Source organism: Cupressus sempervirens, chromosome 5 (assembly GCF_028749045.1).
Source record: "Cupressus sempervirens isolate cs-2001-9-10 chromosome 5, ASM2874904v1, whole genome shotgun sequence".
In the NCBI taxonomy this organism is placed as follows: domain Eukaryota; kingdom Viridiplantae; phylum Streptophyta; class Pinopsida; order Cupressales; family Cupressaceae; genus Cupressus; species Cupressus sempervirens.
In genome coordinates, this window is record NC_143122.1 from 489428276 (window position 1) to 489448494 (window position 20219).

Consider the following 20219-nt stretch of genomic DNA (forward strand, 5'->3'; position numbering starts at 1 on the left):
GCTTCATGCGAACTTTCAATTTTTTTTGCGTACGGCCCTTCGCTTGCACTCCCCTTCTATTGGCACTTGTCATACTGCATTTACTGCGGGAGCTTTAGGTTAGGATATAATGGCTTCGGCCAGCGGTGACCCAGATGTTTCTGGTGTTCACACTGCTGCTTCGGACTGCCATGGCACTGCCACCGAAAAAATGCCCACGCAAGTTTGTCCCGAAGGTTTTCCACGAGGTAATCCTGATATTATCCTTCCTTTGCAAGAATTTGATGCTGCATGTGACTGGTTAGAGCAACATACCTTGATAGGGTATTTTGTTGGTAGAACTCCTCCTGAAGCTATGCTCAAAGAATGGGTCAACAAATGTTGGACTCCTCATGGAGTCCGCCTTGATGCTGTGCAAAACCTTACCAAAGGTTTCTTTTTATTTTTCTTTGCTAACCCATCGCAAGCAGACGCAGTCTTTACCAATGGCCCTTGGTCTGTGTGTTTCTCTTTGCTTGTTTTTTAGAAATGGTCCCGAGACTTCACTGTCTCGGATGATAAAAAGCTTAGGGTTCCTGTATGGGTCGAATTCTCAGGTCTACCCTTGCCCTGCTGGCCTTTCATTGAGTCTATTTCTTAAGCCCTTGGCAAAGTTGTTACCAAGGAGCCTGAGAAATTTGTTAATGCTCGCCCTCAGTAGCGTGTTTGCATTGAAGTTGATCTTTCCAAAGATCTCAAAGATTTTGTGGAAATCCAGATTGGAACTCAAACCTTCTCACAGAAGGTGTTGTACTTGAACCTACCTAGCACCTGTTATAGGTGCTAGTCTGCGGAACACAAGATTAGGGATTGCCCTTTGGCTACGCCTAGGGTCAAACCCCAGCCTAAAGCGGCGCCTGTTAAATACGTCGAAGGAAAAAAAGTAGAATGGGTTACTGTTGAGCGTAAGGGCAAGCCTGCCTTGAATCCCTTGGCCCCTAAGCCATCCTATGCGATGGTTACCATGATTCCTCCTACTTCCATAGAAGTATCAATGCCTGCTAGCGTGGAGACGCCAGTGGCTTCCATTGCACTTGTTCTGGGGGTTTCGTAGGTTTCAAACCCTGATGGTTCATAGGGGATCAAGGTGGCCGCCAGGACCTCGCCCTTGGCTGGGGCTCATACTCCTCTTGTAGTTTCTTCCATAGTACCACCAGCAACAAGGCTTTCTCGTAGTCCTCTTGAACGTGTAGAGATATCAAGGATGAAATGGCAGGCTGTAAGTCTAGAGGATTTCCCGTCTGACTTCCACCCAGTTTCTACCTTTTTGTAGAATAACTACTCCTCTCTAGAGGACGAGGATGATATGGAAGAGTTCTCATGAACTTCCTCTCATGGAATGTTTGAGGTCTTACAGACCTCCCTAGAAAGTTCTATGTCCAGGATACCCATCATAGACTTGGGAATTTAGATTTTCTTTGCTTGCAAGAAGTTAAGATTTTTGGTTTCATGCTTTCTATTGCATGCCGTGTCATTTGGCAGGATAGCGTTATGTTTTCTTCTCAGCATGAAGCTAACTGAGGTGGTGTAGTTACTCTCCTATCACCTCGCCTTCATTTTGCTATTATCTCGCACGGTTCTGACCCCACACACTGCATTATTTGGCTTTTCCTTTCCATTAACAACCATTCTTTTGGAGTCATTAATGTTTATGCCTCCAATGATGTTGTGGAAAGGGCACAAATGTGGGTTTGGCTTGTTGACAACTTGCCGCTAGGTACTTGGGTCCTATGTGGGGACTTCAATATGGTTGAAGTGGCCTCTGACAAAGATGGCATTCTGCTTTTCCATTGGACAGCTAGGGAAAGAGAAGCCTAATTTTACATGCGACATAAATTGGGCCTTTTTGATCCCAATACAAACTGCCGCTATGGTAGTGGGGCCTGGCACACTTGGTCTAATTTTCAAGCCGATCCTGACCGCATTTTGAAATGTCTTGATCATGCTATGATCTCGGTGCAATCTTTTTTCTCCTTTTCTAAAGATCGTGATTTGCCTGTCATTCCCCTGACAGATGTGACACTATTAGACCACTATCCCATTTATTTTGGCATTTCTTGGCAAACAGCTATCCCCAAGGTGGCCAAGTCTCAATTCTTCCTCAACACGTCTATGTTGTTGCATGCTTCCACCATCTCCCACATCCAACATGTCTGGAATTTGGAGCCACATCCACATTCCCATCGAGGTTGGATTCAATGGTGGAATGACGCCATTACCAGAACTGCTCAATTTTTGTGCATCTACGAGCATCAGCTGACAATCTTCAGAAAACAGTCTTATGAAGCCAACACCCTTGCCCTCAAAAAAGCCTCTGAAGCTCTCGCCTTCAACCCCTTTGATGTGGAGTTACAAATTCAGCTTGCCAAGTTTTGCCATGATAAGCAAATTGCTGATAACTATGCTGCCCGAGGAGCCCAAATCAAAGCCCGTCTTCACTAGTTGGAGGTTGGCGACAAAGCCTCGAAGGAGTTCTTCCAGGCTCTCCAAGCCCGTCATACCAATGTTGGGATTAAAAAGATAAAATAGGGAATTGATGTTCTTTCTAGTTTGCCCAACATCTTGCAAGTATTTGTTCTTCACTATGAGAACGTTTTTGCTTCGTAGGGCAATTCGGTTGCTCAGGAGGAGGCTCTCAGAAAGTGTATTGTTGTTACTCCAAACCGCCTCACGGTTGAGCAACGTGCTTTTTGTGAGCAACTTCTTTCCTTGCGAGACCTTAAAGAGGCAGTTTACTCCATGGCGGATGACAAATCCCCTGGATGTGATGGATTTCCCTGTGAATTTTACAAACATCTCTGGGAGCAAATTGGTCCTGATCTGCACAAAGTCTATCTTGAAGCATATCATTCTAAAAGCTTAGGAGTGATCATAAATAAAGGCAATATTAAATTCATACCTAAAGCTGGTGAATCTGAGGACATATGCAACTGGAGGCGCATCACCCTCCTGAATGTGTCTTATAAGATCATTGCCAAGGCGCTCTCTCTCAAAATATGTCATATGCCACCTTTAATTATGCGGCCTGAACAAACTAGCTTCATCAAATCCAGATATATTCTTGACAACATCATTGTTGTCTGGGAAGGTATGGAATGGGCCCGTAAGTCCAAGCAACAGACTATCTTTTTAAAGATAGATTTTGCTAAAGCCTATGATCGCATTGAATGGCCTTTCATTTTGGCTATGCTTCAGGATCTGGGTTTTGGTCCCAATTTCCTTCAGTCCGTGGAGATGCTCTTTGGTGACGCTAATGCTTGCATCACCATCAATTATTCACAATCTGAAGCTTTTGGACTTTTTCACTCCATCAAGCAAGGTTGTCCCCTAGCTCCAGCGCTTTATGTCCTTGCTGCTGAAGGTTTTGGTTATTTACTTGCTCACTCTGTGTCTTCAGGACTGGTCTGTGGCATTTTCTTGCCTGATTCTTCCTCCCAATTAGTCAATGGTCATTTTGCTGATGATTCTTTTCTTACTCTTCTTGAAGATGAAGAAAACATTAAAAATGCTTTAAATTGTCTGGACACTTTTTGTCAAGCCTCTGGCTCTGCCATTCAATGGCATAAAATGCTCTGTTACCGCCAGTCTTTCTTGCCAGCTCCACCTTGGCTCAACCAGTTTCAATGAAAATGGGTTACTCATGGAGAAATCTTCCACTTTCTTGGCATTCCCTTTGCTTTCCAGGCTTCCCCTGTGGAACTTTGGAATGTTGTGCTTGCAAAGATTAGCAAAAAGCTTGATTATTGGATCACTAAGCCGCTTTCTCTTGCTGGTAAATTCTAGATTTGTTCTAAGATTCTGACTGCCACCCATGTGTACTATTCTTCCTGTTGGGCTCCCTCCAAAGCTTCTTATCTCAAGCTAGAACGTTTGCTTAGAGGTTTTCTTTGGGCCTCTGGTTTTGACCATCATGGTTTTCACAGAGTTGCTTGGGATTTATGTTGTCTCCCAAGGGAATCTGGGGGTCTCGGCCTGCTTTCCACTCGAAAGCAGGGCCTTGCCCTCTGTGCTAAATGGATTATCAGAGCTATTTCTGGAGATGAAACCTGGAAGATTCTAGTAAGGCATTGCATTTCTTCCAGCTTCCTTGTTAACAAACCGGCGTGGAAGGGGATTGGTTTTCAGACCCTTCTCACTATGTGTGAACCAGTGGTCATACAAGGCTCTTTTGTTATAAAGAACATCTAGAGAGCCTGGGAAGCTATTAAACCTTGGCTTCATTGGGCTGGTGATGAGTTTCGCAATGGGCTATCCTTAAATCAACAGAACATTTGGTGGTCTCCCCTGTTTGCCATCCAAGGTACTCCTCTTGCCAAGACTCAAGGTGCCAGTGCTTTGCGTTTCTTTAAACGTGGCATCCGCACTACCAAGGATATTTTTTCAAGAGTCACCATGAATTTCAAGTCATGGGAGGATATGCAAGTTCAGTACCACCTTGTTAGTTCCGATCGCCAGACTTTTCACCTTCTGTTGTCTTTTATCCCTGTGCACTTAGTTCATAAAGTGGGGATTCAGTCTGTTCGTCCTTGGCAGCATGATTGGAAGTGGTATCCTGCCACTCCATTTACCAATTATAAGCCCAACATGGGGTACAGATGGCTTTCGCCCCACCTTCCAATGGTGGACATGCTTAATCAACGGTGGCATTTGTAATCTTCGCTTTCTCAATAGAGAAAACGTTTCGACACCATTTGGAGTGCCATTACTGAACCTAAGATTGCCCACTTTGCTTGGTGCCTTGCCTTCCAAGGTCTTCCCCTAGCGCCTCGGCTCAAGCACATTGGGGTTCCTGATCCCAGATGCTCCTTCTGTGGTCAACCTGAGTCCTTTTTGCATATTTTTTGATTTTGCAAGTGTGCTCAAAATTATTGGCATTGGATTCATGATTTTTTCAAGCCTTTGAGGCCCGAACATTTTTCATGGCACATGATCCTGCTGAGTGATTCCCCCAGAATTCCTCGAAAGTTCTCCCAGATTTGGCATACCTTTAGGATGGAAATTTTGTTTTCTCTATGGAAAGATAGGAATGCAGTTTTATTCACTCACAATTTTTTGGATGTTAACATTGCAATGTACACTAAGGCATGCATTTGTAACAATGTCATTATGCAGATACAGGTACAAGCTAATAAAGTTGCCCTGGAAGTTGCACACTTACAGGAATTGTTAAATCATTGGGGCAATGCTCCATGCACCATTGCCAGAGTGCCTTCGGATGTCTCGACCGATGCCTCTTCGTCTCGCAGTCGCTGTTCCCGACGCTAGTCCTTTGGCTGCCATTCACACACGCTGCATTCCCAGGGTCCCCGCCACCACTCTCCCAGTGGTGGACATGGCAGTTGAAGGCGCCGCTCTACTTCCCCACCGCGTGGTGGTTCTGGCTAGTCCCTGGCTCCTCCCCCTAGGCGGGCTTCTAGCTGGTCCCCAGCTCCTCCCCCTGGACGGGCGCACTCTGGCAAGTTTCCTCGGCTGGCCTTGGCAATCTCTCCTCCGCGGCCAGACAAGAAGGATGCGGAGACTGCGACTACCCCAGATCTTGCTAATGCTGCTGACGGTTGGACTGTTCCCAATCCGCCCCACAATCCCACTGATGCGTGGGGATTTCCTGATAAAGATGATCCTCCCTCTGCTGGTACTGCCTTGGCAGCTTAAAAGTTTTTTTTGATGAATAGTTAATAGTTTCTGGTTGAGGCCATGTTGTTTTTTTCGGCTTCAATCGTCTGAACTCATTCGCGGGGTGATCCTGTATCCCCCAGCCCCTTTTTTGCGAATTGTAATTTTAGTAAGTTTTATTAATTGAAAAGGACCATTCATAAAAAAAAAATCTACTTTAAAATATAAGATTTTAATAAATTAAAAATATATTAAAAATTTAAATTAATATATAAATAAATATTTTAATTAATAATAATAATAATAATATTATTATTATTTTATCGGTAAGCGGCCAAGGCCTTGATCTATATTATTAATTTAAAAAAAATTACAGAACATATCTCTGTTCAAACGGGCACTGGTAGGAAAGAATGGAGAAGAAAACCTCCAGTCTTGCCTGGGACAAAATGTCCTATATTATTACAACTTTAAAAGGGGCATACCCCAGTGAAATTGTTTACCTAATTATTACATATAATTTGGGGGATACACCTAATAATTTACAACTTAAGAAATCCATAGTCTCTGCCGAGTGATGCTAGGATAACAAATAAGGGATAAATTATAATCTCTCAATTTTTCTTCTTGCATCCAACCATTTTTTATGCTAGATACTCTAACAAAGGGTTAGTAGCATAAGAGAAAAAGAGCAAAACACATAGATACCCATCAAAATAAAGAGCTAATCATAAATACTAACTAAAAAAGATTAAAGAAGGAAAGAAGAGAGACAAAAGGACAACGAACTAATCTACTAGAAAGGGAATAGCGGGTAACTCAGCTAGAAGACCACTAAGTAATAATCTGAATGTATTTTAATTAATATTATTAATTTATAAACATATTTTAATAATTTTATTAAATTATTTAATATCTAATTAAAGTTTATTAACTATGAGAATTACAATTAACTATTAAGCAAATACTAGCCACTAAGTGACATTTGTTTTAAGATTGATACATGTACATGGAACCTATAATCCAATTGCTCATTAGACTTAACTTTAAAAAAAAAAATTTAAGCTCTTGCCTAATATTTAAAATTATATAAGGATATTATTAAAATTTCTTTTAAGCTTAATAAAAAATTTAAAGATTCAAGTTTTTGTTGTGTTGTATGCTTCTCATTAGACTTGAATTTATTAACATGTGGAACTTTATTTTTGTTTTATTAAGTGGTAGGTGGTAGTTTAGTTTGATGGTTATCTCCTGATAGTAGGCGAGTTTGATTGTTAAAGGGCAAGTCCCCTAAAGTCCCCTAATTTTGACTGCTTTTAATTCAAACATATGGAAGAAAGATTTGTTTTGTTTTATTAGCATAGTGAAGTTAAATAGTCAACTTCTATTTAAAAATGTGCAATTACTATTAAGGGTCAACTTTGTACTTCTTGAATCAGACTCTTTGACTCAAATCTCAATGGATATTAGCTTACAAATATTCATCTTTCAAAATATAAATAAAATACCTAATTAAATAATATTATGTCCCAATTTGAGCACAAAAATTCTCCTACAACTATCCCGTACATAAACATTGAACCCGTCGCTATTAAAAATTAGCAACATGCTTGAAAGGCACTTCTTTGTTTTATTCTAATTCTAATAATAAGTGAGGTTAAACACCCAGCTCTTCTCCAGTGCCGCTTTGCATGCATTTCACGTCTGCTTGGGATCTCAAGTAAAGTATAACCCACCTTCAGATCTGGATCAATCCGACGGCTTGGGTTAAGTAGCCCACCCGCCCACGTTTGTTTCATTTTTGGGCTGAAAAAGGCGCCACGTATGAAACGCGGTGTGCAACTTGTATTTAAATCCGCGGCTCGAATCTGATGTTGCCCTAATTTGTCTGTTTTACCGAGCTTGATTTGGAAGTGGGACACACAAATCAGGAAGGAGGGTCGAAGAATACCTAGATTGGCCACCGCATTTGAAGACGGCTCTGAATCTTGCTTATAGTCCACACGAGAGCCATTCTTTATAAAAGAGGAAGCAATTCTTTTGTGTTTCTCTGAGAATCGGGGTGTTTCTGTGTTGCTTTGAATGGTGGTCAGGACATTGATGCGGCGTTCTCGATCAGTGGAGAGCAAGGGATCGAGTCCTCCAGGCCGTTCCCAGCCTTTGATCACAATCTGTTCACGCATGCACCCTGTAACAACAGAAATCTTGGCGTTCTTGGCCTGCCGTGCCACTGCTTGTGCTACTTTCAAATTTGGGGTTTGCAGAGAAGGTTGGTACTACCGCTGCATCGGAGTTGATCCTTAGACACTTGCTGCCGTATTTTGCTTGCTCTGTTCTCTGCTCTGCTTTGCTTTGATTTGCGCTTTAATATATTGAATTCCAATGAGAGCCTGCTGGTTCTGAAGAGGTACGGCCATTAACAGGAGCGACATTGTTCTCATCATAACTATTCAGTGAGATTTACTGACCTGAAATGGCAAAGGGGGGAATGTCAAAGGTGAGCTCTGTTGTTTCCGCTCCAAGTGTGACAAACCCTAACCCTAAGCAATCCAGCCCTTCGAAGATGGATGCCAAAAGTAAAGCGGCAAACACTAAAAGGGTTCCTGAGGCCAAATCTGCAGGCAGTGCTCCTCGTCAATTTCAGAAGTCGCCAATTGCTTCCATGCTAAAGAAGACTCAGGTTTGTGTTTGTATCAATTTCCTTTGAAATGATTGATGCCAGCTTTGCTTCAAAAGAAATTGGTTATATTTCGATTGTGACTGCAGGTGAAGGGCAATGAGGTTAACCGTCTGCTGGTGACCATAAATGTATTGGGCAGTGCTGGCCCCTTGAGGTTTCTGGCGAGTTATGATGATCGAGTGCAGAAATTAATAGAAACCGCCCTCAAATCCTATGCTCGCGAAGGCCGTTTGCCCGTTTTTGGGCATAACGTCAAGCAGTTCGAGCTACATTGTGCTAACAGCGACTATGGTCAAGGTATTGTAATCTGTCTTGAATCTTTTCTAGTTTTGTACAAAACAAGTTTGAATCATAAGCAAGAATGATGTCTTTGATTACATTTACTGCTGTTACATGGTTTTAAAAATGTTCGAATAACTCAGAATTTTGCCTTGAATTGATCTATCAGAATTCTGGGGCCATTAGCAAAAACAGTAATAAGCTGTTTCCGTGGTTTTAGATAGAATGTAACGCTAGTTGATATGCTTACTTTATTTGAAATGCTCTAGTCTCTTGTACTCATAGTTCTGAAAAATATAAATAAAGATGTTGAAATGCTCTGGATTTGAGGTACACCGGTTAGAACAGACATAAAGCTGTAACGAATGTTGTATTTAGATAGAGCTTTGAACAATTCAATTATATAGTGGAAAAAAACTAAGTTATTTAGCATTATCAGATTTCACAATCCATTTGAAATAAACAAATTTGTTTCTGGATTACTGAACGAATTTCCGGTGAATTAATCCTGAGCAATAGAGAATAGAGTGGAATAGGACAACAAAAGAATCAGAAGCTAATACAGATGCAATGAAGACTGAATCAATAACAACTGATAGAATCTGTTTTTGATCTTTGAAGAAATCAAGCCCACTGCATATTTCTTTAACAAGGAAGAATGGAACATGAGGTCCGGATTAACAAAATAGTAGCTAAAGAAGTTTCCAATGTCTATTCCTTAATGAAACCTAGGCGTCTCATTGAAATTTAGTGACCTTTGGGTCTTTGTAGGGCAGACAAAAGGATCAGAAGCTAATACATATACAATAGAGGATACAGAGTAGAATAGGGCAGACAAAAAAATCAATAGAGGATAAGTGAACAGAATAGGGCAGACAAAAAGATCAGAAGCTAATACAGAGACAACGAAGACTGTTTTGGAACTGATGGAAACTGTTTTGGGTCTTGTGAATAAAACATCTCTTCAAATGTACATTCTTTAACGAGGAGGACTGGAACATGAGGTCTCGAATGAACGAAATATTAGGTCTAGAAGTTTCCAATGCACATTCCTTAACCTAGGTGTTTCTCAAAATTTTATTTTTAGCAACCTTTGGGAAATTTTGAAAGAGCTTGTAGGTAGATATCTACTTACATTTGTGCATTTCTTGGACACTTTTTATTATTCTACCATTATGTTTTAAATGAAACTTAGATAGCATTTTGAAATTGCTGGTCTTATTCATGCATAATAATTTCTCCGCTATGGTTAAAGTGATTTTTAATATTTCTAGAGACATTTTTGTTTAAAATAGACTTAAAGTAGTCAGTTAAAAACAGAATTGTTGCTCATGCTTGATTCAGATACTTTTAGATGGGGAGGGGCGATGGGAGCACAGAGGTCTATTTGTCAAATTATATATTATAGCATTAATACTATTTCAGAGGTTCAGAAATGCAAGCTCATGCTATATATGAAATTGTAGGATATGTTGGAGTGGAAGCGTCTTCCAGCCGACCAAATGGCTGTGATTTGACATTTATATATTATTATTGAAATTAAAATAGAACTGTTTTGTAATTTTTAAGTAATTAATAAATTATAATAATTAGCCATTCGATTGGCTGCTTAGCCATTTCGTGTTGGAGTTAGGGAGCACATTTTGAAGTTAGAAAGTGATACTTCCATCTAAATTTTAATGTTGAAATATCTGACTGTAATTGGCAGCTTTGGAACCATGCCAAATGATTGGAGCTTTGGGAACAAGGAATTTTCTGCTATGCAAGAAAAATGAGTCTAAAACTCAGCAAGAAGAGGAGAAAGTTACCAGCAGATCTCATCATCGTCATCATCAAAGAACCAACTTGTGGAAGAATTTGTTGAGCACCATGAGCTTGGGCTTTGGAATTTCTTCTCATTGATCTGCCATATCTTTGGTCTTAAGCACAATGAGATTGATTGTCTTAAGCCATATTCCGCTTTGGAATTTCATCTCAATCGCCATATCTTTGGTCTTAAGCACAATGAGATTGGTTGTCTTAAGCCATATTCCTAGATTTGATGTTATCATTTCTATTACTAGACTGCCCCTCAAAACATTGAGATCTTGTGGGCTTGAGATACATTTTGATTGTTCAATTTGTTATGCCCAGATTTTGTGGGCTTTTGAGACAGTTTGGCTGTTAAATTGCATTGTCCATATATTTAAATGGTTTTTTCTTCCCATTTACATAAAGTAACAGGTCAATAGATTTATGTGGATGTATTTGAATGGTTTTATTTTCCAATTACATAAAGTAACAGTTCAAAAGATTTGTGTTATCTTTACCATAAAATAAGTTGATCAGGGCTCTAAGTAATGGAGGAGGTTTTATTGAATGTTGGCTCTGTTCTGATGGGGACAGGCAGTACAAAACTTTTAAATAGATGTGTTGTGTCAGAATTTTTAAAAATATATTAAGGTATTATAGATACTAGCACTTGCACCTGTAAACGCTACAAGAGTTAAGTGTGAGTCTTCTATATTTCTTATGATGGTATTGAATAGTCATTCACAAACTCACCATGCATAATTTCACACTGTTCACATGCATAGACACACCTTCTCCCTCCCTATCTCTATCTTTTCTTACTCACTCCTATGTATCTATAGATCATATTTCCTCTATTTTTTTTGATCTACTCAATATATGTGCTCTATCTATCTATCTATCCATCTATCACCTAGATATCTTTATCATTCTCTCTCTTTATCTCCTTCCTCTCCTCTCCTTGTTTATATCCATTCTACTCCACTACCCTTTTTCATTTCCTTCATAGTTATCCTCCTCTTATCCTCCTCTTTGATATTTGAATCAAATCCATTTAGCTATACACTAGCTCTCCCTATGTTTCATTATCTTTCTTTATCTCTATTGATATTTTCACCTTTCTACCCTTTTTTTAATATATATTATTCATCTTACTCATTCTTCCCCCCACTCCGCACTCCTTATTTTTCATTATAATTATCTATCCCACTAACTATTATTTTCTATATGAAATGGACAACCTAGATGTTTGAAATTGATATCTCCTTATATTTTTATTGGGATAGCCGATAGGCTTATATGTGGGGAGGATTTTACAATTTTACAATTTTTTGCGGGGAAATTGAATAACAAACTTTATTATTTCTAATTCAATCTCTAACTTCTTTGTTTATAAAAACTAATTCTTTTATTCAAAGAGGAATGGTGCATTTTGGTGTAGGAAGGGTTTGGCTAATATATTTTCTTCATGTTAATTTAAAATAGTGCCTACAGTAGTAGAATTTTATATTCCTTTTTTCTCATGAAAATCTTTGACATTCTTCATATTGATTTAAAATTATTTCTACAGTAGTAGGATTTCTATATCCCTTTTCCTCATCAACATGTTTGACAATAGGTGAGAATTCATGCAAAAACTCAAGGTAAGTCACTTGTTATAATTTTTGTGAGTTTACTTGCGAAATTTGTGAATCATTTAAAAAAATATATATATATATATATATCGAAAGATCAAAAAGAAGAGTTACAAAATATCATGGGGAAGTGAGGCCTTTACCCCAAAGTATCAAGCAGAAACCAAAAGGTACATTAGAGAGAGCTGATAAAAGATGGAGCTCAGAATATACAAAAAAAAGAGGCTTACGAGAAAATATCGCTGTAATCTTCCATCTAGGAGGTCCAACTAGTAGCACCCTCCATCCAAACAGTGCTCTTTCTTTCCAAAATTTGAGTGAAGAGCTCGAGTTTGTCAAAATACGTCCCTCTAGTCTCACGGATCTCTTTAATTAGCTTCTTAAGTGCCTCATCAAAGGCATGTTGATTGGCGGCAATGCTGGCCCACTCATATCCATTCATTTCATTTATAAACATGGGAGCATGGCCATCCTGAAGGAAACGTAACAACTTCTCCCTCTCCAGCCTCATAATACAGTAGACTTGAGAAGTGATTTAAAAAAATGAGTTTTGATGAATATCAGTAAGTAATCTACCACTGCCTTGAAATTTATCCTCATTTCTAAATTTCCAAATAAACCAAAGGACATAGGAAGAAAGGATTTGCTAGAACAAATTAGCATCTTTTTAAAGATTTTGAATATAATCGGTAATAATATCAAAAGTAGAAACATGTTAAGAGATAATGATACTAAAGAGCAGCCAAATCTCTCTGGCAAAAGTACAATCAAAGAACATATGTCTTAAAAAATCAGGCAAGTTACAAATTAGGCAAGGGTCAATATTACCATGAGGAGATCTAATAGGAAGCCTATCAAGCATGAGCTGCCACTTGAAACATTTTATTTTCGAGGGGATGGGGAACTTCTAGAAATACATAAGGATATTTTGCCATTGTGTAGGATTGAGATCAAGATACCAGATGGAATTAAAATGATCTAAGATGGAGGAGTCATGATTAAGAGTTTTGTAAATGTCTTTAGCTTTAACTTGAGGAAGGAGAGAGCCATCATTCCATTGGAAAGAGAGGAATATGTGGGAGTCGACATTAGCCTTGTAGGGAAGGTTAACCAAGGCACAAGCATATTTTTAAGCATATTGTAAGTTCTTCTGTGCAAGGTGGGAAGATCAAAGGTGGAGCAAAGAGTTTGCTAGCTAATAAGTTCATCATTTTCCAGAATGTCCATAAAATATCTAATACCTTTATTATGCTAGTGACGAGCATAACAACCTTAAGGCAAGAGGTTTACCATTGTGAGAAAGATTCCACCAAATGGAGCATTCTCCATGTAGAGTGTTGTTGATGATTCCAGAGTTATAAATAAGGTGACAGACATGTTCCCAGGCCTTCCAAATAGACTTGAAGATTCGGGTACCATGGACAGAGACAGGGAAGGAACCAACCACAAGGTCAGAAAAGGGCAGCTCCTTCCAAGTCTTGGCTTGCTTGGGGAAACCACATTGAATATTATGTCTTATTAAAACCTTCTAGGGCTCTTGACTTTCAAGAGCTTGGAATATCCACTTAGCCACAAGGGAAACCCCTTGTTGCCTAAGGTCTTTCAGACCCAACCCACCAAGATTTTTATCAATATGGCACCAACTCCATTTAACCGCGTGGGCTTTTTTCTTGCCTTTTCCATCAAACCACAAGAAGTTCCTGATGGACTTTTTTATTTCAAAAATTTGATAATTACTAAACATCCAAGCAAGGGAATAGTAGATACTATAGGAGGAAAGGATCTTTTGGTAGACTTGAATCCTACCAACAAGGGATAGCACCATGTTGTCCCATTTATTAAGTTTCTTGTCAATCCTTTCTTTAACCCATAACCACATGTCCTTAAGAGACGAAGAAATAAAAAAGGGTACACTGAGGTAACGAACAATGGTATGAGGTCCACCCCAGGAGAAGCCGAAATGGTGAAGCCAATTAGGGGGCTCATCTTTCCACCCAAGAAGAAGGCACCATAAATTTGCCCAAAAATTTCCATCTTTTGGGTGAAACAAAGAAGATAATTTCTAGAGAGCTTAAGAAAGAGCAAGGTGTCATCAACAAATTGAATATTAACTCACTCTAAATCATCTGGGAGAGTAATACCATGAACTCTAGGAGACAAAGTACCCTCTCTAAGGAGATAATACAGTGCATCAGAGGCAATAACAAAGAGGGCAAGGGCAAGGGGACACCCTTGTCTAATAGATCTAGAAAAGGGGATGGGTTGAGATAGATTCCCATTAGCCTCTATCATGGCAAAGGCACCCTTAAGGAGAATTTTAACATAATTACAACATTTTTTGGAATATTAATATATTGTTTATTTTTAGAGCATTGATACTTTGTTGTCAATATTTAGTGTGAAATCTAAATATTTTGTGTGTCCATTTCTAATATTGAACATACAATTTAGGCTCCAAATGCTATTAAACATTTAAAGTGGGGTTCTCATTACATCTTTGGGATCAAATGCGGTATTCAATAAGTTGTATATCTTATAAAGTATTCATGCCTTGGTGATTATGTTTTCCTTAATTTATTGTATACATTCCTTCGAAATGTATTATATTAGTACAAATTGCTAGATAAATTGCTAAAAATATTTGGATGACTTTAACAGAGTAAATACAATATTTTCAAACCTAAGAATGTGTTATTGAGATGTTTCTAATTAGTGTTTCTCCAAGTTTTTAACATTGGAAAACTATTTTGAATATACAAAATATATTACAAAAATTATGAAATAGAAGAATCTAAAAATTATTTGAACAAATTAAAAAAGATGAGATTTTAAAAAGTTAATATAGCGTGTTTACGATTATAATACCAATTTTAACATTTATAAGTTTGTATTAATGTTTATATATTTTAATATTTCAATAATAGAAACAAATTCTATAAACCTAGAAAATCTATAAACAAAATCTATATAAATAGAAAATCTAACGAAAAGAAAACTTCAAATTTTAGAATATTTTTAGTAGATTTCTTTAAAAATAGTTTTATAATAAACAAGTATATATCATTTTAAAAAATTGTTTAGCGTTATTCATAGAATCTAATTCATATTCAAAATTAAAAAGAACTAGGAAAATAAATAAATAAATAAGTTTTATATAGATTTATATCATTTTTAATAAATTAGAAAACTTTGTGATTAGAAAATACTTTTATATTAAAAATATATCCTCACAATAAAAGTTTAAAACCTTTTTATCAAAAAAATTATAGTAAAGAATAAAAAAATCTTATTTTTTATTTTTATTAATTTGCTTTCGCAATTGTAGGCAACTAGGAGTAATTAAACTATCTAGCAAATTTTTTAATACAAGTATTTTTAGAAATTATTTTTCTAAAATGTCATTGGCTAAGAGCTTTTAGACCCTCAAAATTTTGAGAAATAGAGAGAACTAGAAACAATTTTTTATTGGTATGTTGATGGTATTTTAGAGTTCACCATTTCTCAATAGACCTCAAATATCAACTTCCTATCGGCTCACGTTGGAAGCACAAAAGAAGACGATTGCTAGTATCTATCACTTCATATATCTTTACCATTAAATCTCTTCATCATCTCTCTCTCTCTCTCTCTCTCTCTCTCTCTCTCTCTAATCAATATCATTATTTTCACCTCTCTTCTTATTCACTCCCCTTTCCCTCTTTCGCATTATGCCTTTTGATATCTCCATATCCCTCTAATTATTCTTTCTAATATGAGATGGATAACCAAGCCTTTTGAAATGCATACAATATATCATCTTTTTAAAAGAATAAATACTTATTAATATTCTATTTAATATAAGCTAGGCTAGTTGACAAATATATTGAATAAATTCACTTCATATAAAAGTTTCATCTTGTTCTATGACAATATTAAGGGTCAATATATTTGGATAAGATAAATACATATACAATTTTAATATTTATTATATAGACCATCATATTCACAATTATAATATAGTTTTTAATAAGAATAATTATATAAAATCTAAGATCAAAGTTATATCGAACACTTTTGGCAATAGGAATCTCTAAATTTTAATACTCTCCATGTAATTCTCTATATGAGATAAGATTTTTTTTAATAAACTCCTCCATTTGATAAAACAAAGCTCTCCACCGAACAAAGCAATGTGACGAACTTTATATATATATCAAATAATGTTATACATTTATTGATCTCTATCATAGTTTATTTCTATATATCCATGATAGGTGTCTCACTAACTTCCACACTCTCTCTATCTACCTTACTAACCTACCTCTATATACTTTTTATTCACACACCTAGACATTCCTTCTTTATCCCTCCCTATATCTATCTTGTCTTACTCCTCCCTTTACCTTTCATCTATTTTTATCTATATCATTGTTCCCTCTATTTCTCTTTGATCTATCTATCTCACTCCCACTCCCTTCCTCTCTGTCTCTCCATATGTCTCTTACTAATACACACACTCTATATCCTTAATTTGTTCTCCCTATTTTAACTCTTGTCATTATTTTCACATCTTTATGTATTTTCTCTCTCTCTCTCTCTCTCTTTCTATTACCTAATATTTTATCAAGCTTTATAAATGTTTTCATCATATTGGAATACACTAGCAAACATTATATCAATATGTATAAATAAATGATAGGCAAGAGCCTATAACACAATAGTAAATTGTGAGCCTCCTATCACAATTAATCTTGACTTTGACCTCTGACGGATAAATAAAAATAAAAATTGTATAAATGATTATTAATTATTCAGTTTCCTTAATAATGTTCAATAATTTTTTATTAAATATTTGTGAACTGAAATATAAATTACTTATTAAATTTATAAGACATTCTATATAAGGTATAACTCTGAATGTTATAGACATCACTACCAATATTCCGAGTACATAATAAATTTGATTTATTTTTTCAATAGAATATTTGTCAAATTTTTATTGCTAAATTATATATGTAAATGAATCTAAAGTGATCTATATTACATTTGAAAGTGGGCAAAAAGATATCGAGGAACATGATATGTGAGTAATTAGGGTCACACAAATATTTGGAGTGAGAAGTTTGGAAGAATGCAACATGGTGGCCTCTTGTTTCAAAAAAAAATTCACAGTAACTTACATATAAAACACATATGATGTTGTCCACTAGTCTCGGGAAATGAAACTCTCTCTCTCTCTCTCTCTCTCTCTCTCTCTCTCTCTCTCTCTCTCTCTCTCTCTCTCTCTCTCTCTCTCTCTCTCCATATTTTATGATGACCATATCATGATTTTTAGATCATGTATCCTTTTGATGATCTAAGATAATTATTTTTGGCAAATATTAAATGCATTTACCATGTTTACTATATCATCATATTCCATTACCTACATTACATACCTTATGGACCTTACCACATACAATTAAATATTTAATCCATCTAAGTCCATTCCATGTTCATTTAATCCCTTATAATTGTAAGTGATTATTCAATCTTCCTTTACCCTATATTGCATCATTCCTTTCTAACCCCACCCCATAAATGACTCCTAGTCCATTGTGCATTTCATTATCACTTCTTAATTCAACTCTAACAACTAATTCTATTCCTCACATTTCTCAATATCTCTTCCCAACCATATCTTTTCACCTAGCCATAGCCCATTGTAATTCTATTCATATCAATTTATTCTACAATCCCCTCCTACTATGTATCTCACCTTATCCATCCCTATCCATTGCTTCAAGTCCTTGTCTAACCTATTGAGTGTTGAACATATTGCTATATGATTTGACAAATTGATTACAATAAATATATTCGTACCTAACATATCCTTAACCCGTCTCATTGTCACTAAATGAAAGCCAAACTTCATATATAAAGTCGCTTACCCATTTATTCTGTTATTCAATGTAATCTAACAAATTTTTAATTTACTCTTAAATGTGATGGTGATGAAGTCCTATGCAAAATCCATAACCTTAGATTAGATTTGGGGAAAAAATAAAAAATAAAATTTTTAAAATAAACAATAATATAAGTTTGTGACCACATTTTATTTTTAATATTAATATAAATTAGACTTCTTCTTATTAATATTTTATAAATATCTGTAAATGATTTTTTACCACATCTCATCATTTTCACACTTGATAACCCTACTTTAACCTAATTTTAATCTTCTTGCACATACTTAAATTAAATTCAACTCAAGAAATAATAGCCATCAATGATATATTTTTTTCTCTTTGTAACCATCGATGCGCTTCAATATTATTTTTGTAGTGTGATAAAAAAATAAAAAATAAAAATTGGTATGTAAAAATATAAATAAGATCAATACAATAAATAAATATAATAACTTAATATTGATATGCTTCAAGAGAATCTAAAAACAAAGATTTTTCCTAGCAATCCAAAATTCTTCTAGAAAACTACTATGTAAATGTTTTCTAGAATATTTTCACACTTCATAACCTTATATTTACCTATGTTTAACCTTCTTACATAAATTAAAATTAAATTCAACTCTAGAAATAATAGCATTCACAAACAATTTATAGTTAAAAATCATCCTTTGATCTTTCAAATTTTATTATCCTTTGAAGATAAATCCATCTACAACTTTCAATTAATGATGCCTTCTAGATTATCTTTTCTTTCGTAGCCATCAATGCAATTTTGTATTATTAGAGAAATAAATTTGTTCATATGTAAAAAGTGTAAATGAATCAATATAATTTTAAAATTATTTAAAAAAATATATAATAATTTTTCAATAATAATAACTTAAATATTGAGATGTTCCAACAAGTTCTATCAACAAAAACTTTTTTATGGAAATCTAAAATTCTTCTAGAAAACTAATGTATCAATTTTCATTAAATTACATCCTATAATAATAAATTGTTATTAAATATAATTAATTACTACTAAAATAATTTAACATATATTCATCGATAAATTTGATAATTAGAATTATTATTTTATAATTTTAAAAAAAATTCTTCTTTAAAAATACATGTTTGTATCCGGTAATTACACTTATAATTATTTCATGCATATTATAATTATCATTAGAATAATTTAAATACTTCTCAATTAAATTGTATTATTTTTATTTAATATTAAAATTTAAATAATACGATGCATGTTATAACATTTTCTTATTATTATATTATTATATTATAATAATATTAAAATTGTCATAAACTACACTATTTCATTACAAAACCTAAATTACAACAAATTTAAAAACAATTATGAATATTTCTCAACATAATTTTTTCCCTCTTATGATATAACATTTTTCCTAAAATATATCTTATGTAATTTCATAAATCTATTTCGGCCCCTCCCCTTCCCACTCTCAATCTTACCCTTAAGCTTGGACACTCAGATCCTACAACAAGTTTTATGGAGGAATAAGACATTTTATTATGATGTGAATTTTTCCTATGTGTGTTTTGCTTTCTGTTATATGCAGAGGTTATCATGTGAGATTTCTTTAGCATTTGGATCTAGTCGATGATGAAGCGTAAGCATTATTTTTGCAATGATCTTCATTTTTCTATAGATTTATGGTTTCATATCTGGATATAATATGTACTGGGAGGAAAAGTATGGGGAAATATGGTTATTGGGATATTTGTATATAGTATTCAGATGGTAGTGTTAGGTTTCTTCTCTTCTTTCTTCTATCAATTGTAAATTGGAGGAACTAATCTTGAGATTTTTTATTACTTAGATTAGCAGCCCTTCATTTATTTTCTGCTTTTTCTTGATGGGGTTATGAACAAAGTTTTTCTTCCTAGTTTTCTCTGGAAGCTCCTTATGTTAGAATCAATGTACTTGTAAATTTTTTTTTATATATATGTCAAGTGGCTTTGCCACCTTTGTAAATTTTTTTTAAAAATTCATAAATCAATTAACTAAAATTAACAAAATAAAATCTCACGCATTTGATAACATGAAAGTTCTATTGCGAAACATGATGGAGAAAAGCATGCCTAGTTGGTGTCAAACAAAATGGTAATATCTACGTTTTCATGGCAGTTCTTTTTCAATGGTCACTAAAATTATCTTATTTTTTATTTTTATTAATTCATTTTCACAACTTAGACAACCAATGATTTTTAAGGAGTAATTAAAATATCTAGCAAATTTTTTAATACAAGTATTTTTAG

The 20219-nt window shown here is 35.3% G+C and overlaps 1 protein-coding gene across 2 annotated transcripts; it reads left to right on the forward strand.

Annotated features, from left to right (window-relative positions):
- Positions 1 to 7683: 7683 nt before the first annotated feature.
- Positions 7684 to 10806, forward strand: LOC149556869 (uncharacterized). Of its 2 annotated transcripts, XM_089831461.1 has the most exons (4): positions 7684 to 7900; positions 8055 to 8311; positions 8398 to 8608; positions 10299 to 10806. In XM_089831461.1, the coding sequence occupies exons 2-4, from the start codon at positions 8105 to 8107 to the stop codon at positions 10490 to 10492; spliced, it is 612 nt and encodes a 203-aa protein (XP_089687587.1). In that variant the 5' UTR covers positions 7684 to 7900; positions 8055 to 8104; the 3' UTR covers positions 10493 to 10806. The 2 variants fall into 2 exon arrangements, with proteins under 2 accessions (XP_089687587.1, XP_089687585.1); XM_089831459.1 differs by having other exon boundaries at positions 7684 to 8311.
- Positions 10807 to 20219: the final 9413 nt, after the last annotated feature.

Excerpts from the sequence above, each read along its gene's own strand:
- LOC149556869 (XM_089831459.1), top strand. The coding sequence starts at position 8,105 with ATGGCAAAGGGGGGAATGTCAAAGGTGAGCTCTGTTGTTTCCGCTCCA. Across the intron at positions 8,312-8,397 it reads CCATGCTAAAGAAGACTCAG|GTGAAGGGCAATGAGGTTAA; the intron begins GTTTGTGTTTGT and ends TTGTGACTGCAG. Across the intron at positions 8,609-10,298 it reads TAACAGCGACTATGGTCAAG|CTTTGGAACCATGCCAAATG; the intron begins GTATTGTAATCT and ends TGTAATTGGCAG.